The sequence below is a fragment of the Entelurus aequoreus genome, linkage group LG28, assembly GCF_033978785.1.
Source record: "Entelurus aequoreus isolate RoL-2023_Sb linkage group LG28, RoL_Eaeq_v1.1, whole genome shotgun sequence".
NCBI classification, from domain to species: domain Eukaryota; kingdom Metazoa; phylum Chordata; class Actinopteri; order Syngnathiformes; family Syngnathidae; genus Entelurus; species Entelurus aequoreus.
The window spans coordinates 3,328,730-3,341,001 of NC_084758.1; the positions used below are offsets into that span (position 1 = coordinate 3,328,730).

A 12,272-nucleotide genomic window follows, 5' to 3' on the forward strand; every position below is an offset into this window, starting at 1 on the left:
GTGAATACGGTCTATTATACAGCATTATTCACATGTGAATAATATAAATACAGTCTATTATACAGCATTATTCACATGTGAATAATATAAACACAGTCTATTATTCACATGTGAATAATGTAAATACAGTCTATTATACAGCATTATTCACATGTGAATAATATAAACACAGTCTATTATACAGCATTATTCACATGTGAATAATGTAAATACAGTCTATTATACAGCATTATTCACATGCGAATAATATTAATACAGTCTATTATACAGCATTATTCACATGTGAATAATATAAATACAGTCTATTATACAGCATTATTCACATGTGAATAATGTAAATACAGTCTATTATACAGCATTAATCACATGTGAATAACATAAATACAGTCTATTATACAGCATTATTCACATGTGAATAATATTAATACAGTCTATTATACAGCATTATTCACATGTGAATAATATTAATACAGTCTATTATACATAGGGATGATGTTTGATAAGAAATTATCGAGTTCGATTCTATTATCGAATCCTCTTATCGAACCGATTCCTTATCGATTCTCTTATGGAGTCCAGATAGGTTGTTGTATATGGAAAAAAACACACAATATTTGGTTTAAAAAAAGCTCACTTTTATTATATAAGAAAATAATTTAATCTAATAAATAAATAAATAATGACTGTTACCACCCCTAAAAAAATAAAATGAAATAAATAAATATTGACTGTTGTTACCCAAAGTATATTAAGTGGGATTTTTTCAGAAAAACAAATATATACAGTAACACAAAAACAAGCTGTCTCTGTGATCACTATAGGTGTATAAATAATAATATAGTTTTAAATAAAATCAGTCCCTTGGGCACAAAACTGAAAATAATACAGCTTTCCAAAAAGTGCATTTTTGCTGCTATTTGACATAACTGTTTGTTATGACGCTTTGACATTTTTGGACTTTATTTCTTTATTGAAAGAAAATTCTATGAAGAGAAAAGTTCTTTGCAAATGTGGATATAATATGCTAAAAAAATGAAAAGTTAAAGCTAAAAAAAGAAATACACTTTGAGTTAACATTATTTCTTTATAGGGGGAAAGATGTTATGAGCTAGGGAATATAACAACTACACTACCCAGCATGCAACGGGAGTGACGAGCCCCAAAAAGTGTTGTTGCATATCGTCACCCGGCAGCTAAGAATGAGCACGCTGTGAAAGTAAACGTCAAGAACTCAGCCAACACGCCTCATCTGCATTATTTATAATTAGACAGACAACACATATAAAGTGTGATTTTGTTTTGTTTACAAGGAAAGAAAAACGAAAGTTAAAAAAGGGAGATGTCATATATGTTGTATGTATATGTATGTGCTGCGGTTGTTTTAAGAACGTTGTGACAGCTGCCGTAAAGGAGGTGCGTTGCTAGCCTGGTTGCTATGTTTCCGGTTGGTCGTAAAAGTGTTGGTCATGAGTTTGTACCCTGCTCAAATCTCTCAGTAAAGTTATTTATTGGATTATACCTTTTGTTTTGAACTTTATTACACCTTGGAGCGCTTTTTCCCGTCCATTTTTTTCCTGCTTTCGCTATCTGTGCCTAATGACTGAGCTACGTGACGCCATTTTTTGTGATGTCTCACGGAGCATTTCTGGTCGGGACGGGATTCGTTCCCAGGGATTCGAATAAAGAACCAACTCTTTTTCTTTACTATAGTGGTCTCGATAACGGGTACCGGTTCTCAAAAAGGGATTTGAGTCCGAGGACTCGGTTCTTTTCTTATCGAACAACCGAGAAAACCGGTTTCGAGTATCATCCCTAATTATACAGCATTATTCACATGTGAATAACATAAATACAGTCTATTATACAGCATTATTATGTGGGCTCTGTACCGAGGGTGTCGTTGTGGCTTGTGCAGCCCTTTGAGACACTTGTGATTTAGGGCTATATGAATAAACATTGATTGATTCACATGTGAATAATATAAATACAGTCTATTATACAGCATTATTCACATGTGAATAATATAAATACAGTTAACAATTAACATTTACATTTAGATTAAACATTTTAATTTGACATGAATATTTAACATTCGTATTTTAGTTCAGTTTATTTCTAACATTCGAACAATACGATGACAATGTGTTGCGTCACATATTTCAAGTTGTTTCATTACAACACGTCTGAAAAGGAGTAGGAAGAAGCAGAGCTTATTTGATCCTATCCCTTTTCATATCATAGCAGTTGTATTCCATTTATTTGTTCTCTGTTTGTAACAGAACAGTGAATATCTAACATTCATATTTACCATTTAGATTTAACATTTATATTTAACAATCATATTTGACATTTATGTTTAACATTCAAATTCAATGTTTAGATTTAACATTTAGGCTTAGATTTACCATGTAGATTTAACATTTATAACAATTAAATTTAGATTTAACATTCAAATTTAAAACATTTATCATTTGGATTTGAAATTTTTATTAAACATTTATATTTAATGTTTAGATTCAACATTTAGATTTAATGTTTAGATTCAACATTTAGATTTAAAGTTCATATTTAACATTTAGATTTAACATTCAAATTTAACATTTATTGTTAACATTCATATTTAACAGATATGTTTAACATTTAAATTTAACATTTTGATTTAACATTTATAATATTTAACATTTAAATTTAGATTTAACATAAACATTTTACATTTGGATTTCACATTTAGAGTTAACATTTTTATTTGACATTTATGTTTAATGTTCAGATTTAACATTTAGGTTTAGATTTACCATGTAGATTTAACATTTATAATATTTAAATTTAGATTTAACATTAAAATTTAACATTGAAAATATTTATCATTTGGATTTGACATTTAGAGGTAACATGTTTATTTAACATTTATATTTAATGTTTGTATTTAACATTTAGATTTAAAGTTCATATTTAACATTTAGATTTAACATTCAAATTTAACATTTGTTTTTAACATTCATATTTAACATTTGTTTAACATTCAAATTTAACATTTATTTTTAACATTTATGTTTAACATTTAAATGTAACATTTAGAATTAACATTTATAATATTTAACATTTAAATTTAGATTTAACAGTAACATTTAAGATTTGGATCTAGAGTTAACATTGTTATTTTACATTTATATTTAATGTTTAGATTTAACATTTAGATTTAAAGTTCATGTTTAACATTTAGGTTTAACATTTAGATTTATCGTTCAAATTTAACATTTATATTTAACATTTAAATTTAGATTCAACATTTTGATTTTACATTTAGAGTAACATTAGTATTTACCATTTATATTTAATTTTTTACATTTAAGATGTAGATTAAAAGTTCATGTTTAACATTTAGATTTAACATTTGGATTCAATATTTAAATGTAACTTATGTTTGATATTTATATTTCATTTGAATGTAATACTTAGCTTCAACATTTAGATTTGATATTTAGATTTTTGACATCTTTGAGCGTGTTGGCGTTTAGGTTCAACATTTATATTTCACATTTAGATTCAACATTTATGTTTAGGTTGTTTAACACTTGAAATCAACATTCATATTTAACATTTAGGATTTGAAATGTATATTTCACATTTAGATTTAACACTTGTACATAACATTTATATGTAACATTTAGGTCCCACATTTAGATTTAACATCCATATTTAACATTTACATTTGACATTTATATTTAGGATATATTTTTAGATTCAACACTTCTACATAACCTTTATATTTCACATTTGGATTTTAATTTTAAATTCATTATTTAGCTTGACCTTTTTGACATGTATATTTACAAAGTAGTAATAATTCATTATAAAGCCAATATTTTCTTGGCTAAAGCATAAAAAAGCAGTTTATGACTTTCTAAATATCTTTTTTAACATTTTAGACAGCAACTTAGACACTCAACAAAGTGACAAAGTAATCTTGTTGTCACTCTTTTTTTTAAATAACTGCATTGAATTGATTAAATGAGATTACATTGTTTTAGATTAGAGCTAAATATATTTAATTAAATTATATAAATTTAACATTAGGCTGGAGTTTTTATTTTATTTTAAATTAGATTACCGTAATTTCCGGACTATAAGCCGCTACTTTTTCCCCTCGTTCTGGTCCCTGCGGCTTATACAAGGGTGCGGCTTATTTACGGCCTGTTCTTCTCCGACACCGACGAAGAGGATTTCGGTGGTTTTAGTACGCAGGAGGAAGACGATGACACATTGATTAAAGACTGACTTTTCATGGCTGGTTATTTTGATAACGTACAGGCGAGCACTTTGTATTACTTTGCACCGTTGTATTATTTGTACTCTGCATGAATGCTGTTCGCCATGTCAAAGATGTGAAAGTTTGATTGAATGATTGAAAGATTTATTGTTAATAAATGGGACGCTTTGTGTTCCCAAACAGTCATCTCTGTCCCGACAATCCCCTCCGTGGTAGCAGGAACCCCTATATACTACGCTAATTACACATCAAAACCCTGCGGCTTATAGTCGGGTGCGGCTTATATATGGAGCAATCTGTATTTTCCCCTAAATTTAGCTGGTGCGGCTTATAGTCGGGTGCGGCTTATAGTCCGGAAATTACTGTAGATTGGATTAGGAAAAAATAAATGATAATATTTAAAATATTTTATAAATAACATGAATAAATCAAATTAATTATGTATTTATTTATTTTATTTACTCATTTTATTTACATATTTATTTATTTTATATTTTATTATTGTTAGCATATTTTATTATATTATTATAATAGTACTAGTATTAGTTGCATTATTTACATTGTTATATTCAACACTTTCATTAATGTCTTTAATTACAATAGTCACATGTTAATTATATTAATCACTTTACCAACATTAATTACTTTATGTAACATTAATTACTTGATGTAAATGATCATAAATTATCTTAATTATCACTGAGTGATACCTACAGTGGTACATATATACAGTGGGGAAGGGATTCATACAGACTTGTTCCTGGGTGGATCTCGTATATATATATATATATATATATATATATATATATATATATATATATATATATATATATATATATATATATATGTGTGTGTGTGTGTGTTCCACTGTAGGTATCACTTAGTAGTGTAAATAAGGAAGTAACTATAGTACAAAGTAACTGCCTGAGGCCGAGCCAATCAGGGGCCACGATACTGAACCGTGTTTGATGGAGTGGCCACTAATACGCTGAACCCCCCCCTCAGGTGAGCTGTTCACCCTGGCGGTGCTGGACAGGGAGACACAGTCCCAGTGCAGCGTGGCGGTGAGGGCCACGGACGGCGGGGGGAACTGGTGCCAGGCGGACATCTTGCTGAACATCCAGGACACCAACGACAACCCGCCGCACTTCTCCTCCGCCCGCTACCAGGTCACCGTCTTCGACAACACCACCGTGCGCACGCCCGTCGCCGCCCTCTACGCCAAAGACCCGGACGCAGGTAGGCCACTTGAACCTGAGAACCAGGACCGGGTCTGGATTTGTTGACAACACGCCTTGAAAAGGTGCTTTCAGGTTCTTGATGACAAGGCCTGTGGTTGTTAGTCCAATGTGTTCATTGTAACACACCTGGCTCTTCTTGCCCCGCCCACCTCATTCCACATGTGTGTGTGTATGTGTGTGCGTGCGTGCGTGCGTGTGTGTGCGTGGGTGTGTGTTTTGTGAAATTCCTAGTAATTCTTATGAGTCACTTCTTCTTGTTCATTCTTGTCGTCAATGAGCCTCAGTTTCACTTCAGTGTGTTTCAACACTGAAACCTAATTATTGCACGCACGCACGCACACGCACACACACACACACACACACACACACACACACACACACACACACACACACACACTAAAACAGGTGAGTCTTTACTTGAATTGAGAGGTACAACATAAAATACACATGTTTGCTAACGAATGCTTCTTGGCAGCTCATTTTTCCATTTAAAACAAAGGCCACGTCAATTTAAAGTGGCCTTCCACGTCATTTGTATCGGTCCACCACATAATTTTAATGTGGCCTTTCACATCATTTAATGTGGTGCGCCACGTCATTTTAATGTGGCCTTCCCCATCATTTAAAGTGGTCCGCCACATAATTTTACCGTGGCCTTCCACATCATTTAAGATGGTCCACCACATAATTTTAAAATGGCTTTCCAAGTCATTTAACATGGTCCGCTACATCATTTTTAAAGGGGCCATCCACATAATTTAATGTGGCCCGCCACGTCATTTTCAGGTGGCCCATCCCATTATTTTAACATAACATGCCACATAATTTAAAGTTGTCCGCCACGTCATTTAATTTGGCCCCCCACGTCAATTTTCAGTGGCCTTCCACGGTCTGCCACATCATTTAAACTGGCCTTCCATGTCATTTAATGTGGTCCTCCACATCATTTTTAAAATGGCCACTTCATTTTCGAGTGGCCCATCCCATGATTTTAACACAGCATGCCAGATCATTTTACGTGGTCTGCCATGTCATTTAAAGTGGTCCGCGACATCATTTAATTTGGCCCTTCACATCATTTAATGTGGCCTTCCTTGTCATTTAAAGTGGTCCACCACTTCATTTTAATGTGGCCTTCAACGTCATTTAAAAGGGTCCGCCACATAATTTTAAAATGGCCTTCCACGTGCTCCGCCACATCATTTTCAAGTGGCCCATCCCATAATTTTAACACATCATGTCACATCATTTTACGTGGTCTGCCACGTCATTTAAAGTGGGCTGCTACATCATTTTTAAAGTGGCCATCCATGTCATTTAAAGTGGTCCGCCACATCATTTAATTCCGCCCTTCACATCCTTTTAATGTGGCCTTACACATCATTTAAGGTGGCCTTCCTTGTCATTTAAAGTGGTTCGCCATATAATTTCACACTGGCCTTCCACGTCATTTAAAGTGGTCCGCCACATCATTTTCAAGTGGCCCATACCATCATTTTAACATAGCATGCCACATAATTTTTAAGTGGCCCATACCATAATTTTAACATAGCATTTCACATCATTTTACGTGGTCGGCCACAACATTTGCTTGGTCTGCCACATCATTTAAAGTCGCCTTCCACATCATTTATAGTGGCCCACCACTTTACATGAAGTGGAATGTTCTGCACGTAGTTACAGTCTGATCTTCCAAGCATTTACTTTGGTATTTGGTGTCAGTTGTCTTGGTAGATGTTGCAAAATCCCCAGCTTGCAACTGAAGCCAGTCAATTTGTGCTCAGGTGTAAACTCTGAGGTGAGGTATTCCCTCCTGGCGGGCGACGGCGGTTACTTCTCCTTGGACCAGATGTCTGGCATCCTGCGCCTGGAGCGACCCCTGACCCCCGACACGCCGTCCAGTCTGGAGCTGAAGGTGAAGGCCACCGACCGCGGCCTCCCCCGGCAACTCTTCTCCGTCGCCACGGTGACGGTGGACGTGGTGTCTCTGGAAGACTACCAGCCCATCTTCCTGAGCAGCGACTACACCGCCCAGATCCCTGAGTCTCTGTCCGTGGGCTCCGAGGTGCTGAGGGTGTCGGCCCTCACCAGAGAAGACTCGGGGCCGGACGCCGTTGTCTATCGCATCCTGTCGGGGAACCAGGACGGACGCTTCCTGTTGGAGCCTAAAACTGGTAAGAAGCACCTCAACCTAGTTTTATTTAGCTGGAGCCTATCCCAGCTGACTAGTTTTATTTAGCTGGAGCCTATCCCAGCAGACTTTGTGTACTGTTTTTACACATATTTTTTAAATTACATTTTCAAACACAGTATTTTATATTCAGTGTAAAACTAAAATAAGCGTATAAAATTTACCAAATTTGCCACAAGTGAGTTTTAAAGCAACACATATTTCTGCACTGAAATTCTCTACAATAATTTTTTTTGCACATATTTTTTAATTTAATTTTAAAACAGTGTTTTAAATTCAGTGTAAAAAAAATAATGTATAAAAATTACCACATTTTGCCACAAGTGAGTTTTGAAGCAACACATTTTTATATACTTTTTTTTTTTTTTTTTACACTGAATTTTAAAACAATGTATTTTAACAAACCACATTTTTAAACACAAGCTTTTTGCTCACAACATTTTCTTTCATGAATAATTGAATGTAAAAAAAAAAAAACGTGTGATGTGTTATGTTTTTTGATGTGTTTCTTTCCCGGGTGCTGCTGAGTTGCCTCTCGGCAGGAAAACAAGCAGAGTGGAATTCACACTTGAAACCGTATTTGTCGCTCCAAGGCAGCCTCTTTATTCTCTCATTGATTTATGCTAATAATACTTCTCATTGCATTGTGACGCTGCATAATATTGTTCCGGCACAGGATGCTGCTGTAAGCACACCTGCTGGTGATTGTGTCTTTAAAAGCACAACATTGTATTGCTCCGACCCAGCAGGCACCAGACATTGATACAACCTTCATTATACGTACGTTTCCTTTAAAATTCACCTTGCAAAATACTTGTATTTGTACATTGAGACAACGTTGGTGTCCAACATCGGATCCACGTCGTTGGTTGGGAAATAACCACATTTCCATGGTCAAATCAAGGTCAGACTGCAACATTGATTACACTTTGTTAAAATGCATTTTGTTTCAACGTCGTATTTGTGTTGTAGAATATTGGTTAGGAAATAATCAAATTTCAACGGTCAAATCAACGTCAGAACATAATTTTAATATTAATATTAAAACAAATGAAATAAAGTAATTGTAAAAAAAGGGGCCAAAAAAGTAAAATAAATAAAAGAAAATTAAAAATTTTAAAAAGTGGCCAAAAAAAAAGTTTAATAAATAAAATAAAATTATTGTAAAAGTTGTTAAAAAGTAAAATAAATGTTTATTTTTTCTAAAGTGGCCAAAAAAGTTAAATAAAATATATATGTATTTATTTTTTTATTTTTTTTTAAGTGGCCAAAAAAAGTAAAATACTTAAAATAAAATAATTGTTAAAAAGTGGCCCAAAAAGTAAAATAAATGAAATATATATTTTTGTTTTAAGCTGGCCCAAAAAAAAGTTTAATTCATTAAAAAAAATGAATTGTCAAAAAGTAAAATAAATAAAAATGTTTGTTTGTTTTTTTTGTTTTTTAAAGTGACCAAAAAAAAAAAGTAAAATATATACAATGAAATAGTTGTAAAACACAAAAAAGTACCCCGGGCCAGGCCAAGGACCAGAATGGGGGATTACTTCTCCTCTCTGGGGGTCTCTGCTGGAGCTGTTGTCCCCGCGACCCGATTCCGGATAAGCGGTTGAAGATGGATGGAAAAAAAGTGGCCAAAAAAGTAAAAATAGATCAAATGAAAAAATTAAAATAAAAAAAAGTGTCCGAAAACAAAAAATCCATTGAAAATTCCTGGGGTGGATTTTTCTTGTGAGGCCCCCTGGTGGTCATGTGGGGAATGTATAACGGACAAAAACTGGTCACACACACACACACACACACACACACACACTAACCTCTAATATTAAAACTTTAAGGACGTTGTCACGGAAGTAAACAAGGTAGGACAAGCGGTAGAAAAAAAAAAAAATATATATATATATAGAGATACACACACAGTTCCAAGTTGAATACATGAATAGAGTGCATAGTTTATTTGGAGGAGGTAAAACCAAAATAACGAGCGTGTGCCCCCGCAGGCCTGCTGACCCTCGCCGCCCCGCTGGACTTTGAAGTTTCCCGGGAGTTCTACGTGTCTGTGGAGGGCAGGCGAGGACGCTCGACCCTGGCCGACATCACCACAGTGGTGGTCAACGTCACCGACGTCAACGACAACGCGCCTGTTTTTGGGCGGGGCGACTACAGCGCCGAAATATCCGAAGAGGACGCACCAGGAAGCCTGGTGATGAAGGTGAGGCCACACCCCAGAAAACTTGCTCCTAGTCTGAGGTCGTCTTTCATTAAATCACAAGTATGGAGCTCTCCAGTCTAATGATGTCATCTTTTTGGTTATTCTAACTTGGGAGAATAAGGGATTTGTTGTGAGTTTAGATGGAAAAATGGTAAAAAAAAAGATTGAGTCAGAACTTGCGGGGAAACCTGGAAAGAAGAGAAGATGAAGTTGAGCCGCGAGTGTTCTATTTTGCGTCCTCTTCTACTGATGTTTTCCTCAAAATGCTGATAGTAAGTAAATTAAGTACATTTTTATTCATAAAGCACTTTTCAATGATAAACATGTATTTAAACTAAAACCAATCAGGTTGTTGGCGTGACCCCAGGATATATATATATACCTGTATATATATATATGCACATATATATGCAAAATAAAATAATTGTAAAAAAGTGGCCAAAAAAAAGTAAATAAAATAAGATAATTGTAAAAAAAAAAAAAAAAGTGGCCAAAAAGGTAAAATAAATAAATGTGTATATATATATATATATATATATATATATATATATATATATATATATATATATATATATATATATATATATATATATATATATATATATATATATATATTTATTTTTTATTTTTTTTAAAGTGGCCAAAAAAGTTAAATAAATAAAATAAAATAATTGTAATAATAGTGGCCAAAAAAAGTAAAATTATATATATATATATATATATATATATATATATATATATATATATATATATATATATATATATATATATATATACTGTATAAATAAAATAAAATAATTGTTATAAAAAAAAAGTGGCCAAAAAGTTGTTTTTTTTTTATTTATTTTTTAAATGGCCCTAAAAAAGTAAAATAAATAAAATAAAATACTTGTAAATAAAAAAAAGTGGCCAACAAAAAGTTAAATAAATAAAAGAAAATAATTGTAAAAATAAAAAAAAGTGGCCAAAAAAAAAGTTAAATAAATAAAAGAAAATAATTGTAAAAAAAAAAAGTGGCCAAAAAAGTTAAATACATTTTTTTTTTAAAGTATTTATTTTTAAAGTATCCCAAAAAAAGTAAAGTACTAGTTTTTTTAAAGTGGCCAAAAAAAGTAAAATAAATACAAATGTTATTTAGGATATAGAGACAGGTAGGCAATGTGCAAGCCAAAAGTCCTTCCATTCGGGGTTAGGATGTGCCAGAAGAAAGCAAAAGGCCAAAAACAACAATCCAGACAAAGCTGGCTTAAGGGTCTTCCTGATGGCCAGCCAGGGACAAGTGTGTCTCCTGATTGCCAATCCAAGACGTGTGAAGGAGCCCGTGTTCACAAGTGGAGGCCAACAGAAAGTGAAACCAAAACAGAGAGGCCACAAAGGAAAGTGGGAGACAGTCAGGCAGGCCACGCGAAAAGAGAAGTCGTGCTTACAAGACAAATACGGAGGACGGTGGCAATAAAAAGGGCTTACTGGCGAATGTCTGAGGTAGATCCGCATGACACGGAATCATTTTTATCAGCAAATCCAGGAGGTGCGACGCGGGTGCAGTTAGTACCATCACGTCAGCGGATAAGGTGGCAATAACACGGCTGGGTGGCTTGCTTATCACACGTCTGACATTTGTCTTCTTCTAAGCACTTTTGCCTTCTTTCTTGTGCTCCTCGTTCAAAACATATACACTGTGTGTATATATATATATATATATATATATATATATATATATATATATATATATATATATATATATATATATGTATGAAAATGAAAGTACTTTCTATTTGTTGACACATCACATCGTTACCATGACGACTCATTTGTTCTTCTACTTGCTGTCAATCATTTCTAGTGATGAACCAGCGTTAGCGGCACTGCTACGTCATCAAGCTAACTAGCTTAGCACTTAGCTGCAAGCATGCTAACGCTGTTTTTATTGTTTTTAATCTTGTTGTCACTCTTTTTTTTAAATAACTGCATTGAATTGATTAAATGAGATTACATTGTTTTAGATTAGAGCTAAATATATTTAAGTAAATTAGATAAATTTAACATTATGCTGGAGTTTTTATTTTATTTTAAATTAGATTAGATTGGATTGGGAAAAAATAAATGTTAATATTTAAAATATTTTATAAATAACATGAATAAATCAAATTAATTATGTATTCATTTATTTTATTTACTCATTTTATTTACATATTTATTTATTTTATATTTTATTATTGTTAGCATATTTTATTATATTATTATAATAGTACTAGTATTAGTTGCATTATTTACATTGTTATATTCAACACTTTCATTAATGTCTTTAATTACAATAGTCACATGTTAATTATATTAATCACTTTACCAACATTAATTTTA

General features: G+C 33.1%; 1 protein-coding gene across 3 annotated transcripts in view; it reads left to right on the forward strand.

Annotated features, from left to right (window-relative positions):
* Nucleotides 1-12,272, forward strand: part of fat2 (FAT atypical cadherin 2) — a 179,382-nt gene that overhangs the window by 112,399 nt on the left and 54,711 nt on the right. For all 3 annotated transcript variants that reach the window (XM_062039742.1, XM_062039743.1, XM_062039744.1), the window contains 3 exons: nucleotides 5,276-5,509; nucleotides 7,296-7,685; nucleotides 9,700-9,911. In XM_062039742.1, coding sequence (XP_061895726.1) covers nucleotides 5,276-5,509; nucleotides 7,296-7,685; nucleotides 9,700-9,911 — 836 coding nt within the window. The remainder of the gene's footprint in view (nucleotides 1-5,275; nucleotides 5,510-7,295; nucleotides 7,686-9,699; nucleotides 9,912-12,272) is intronic.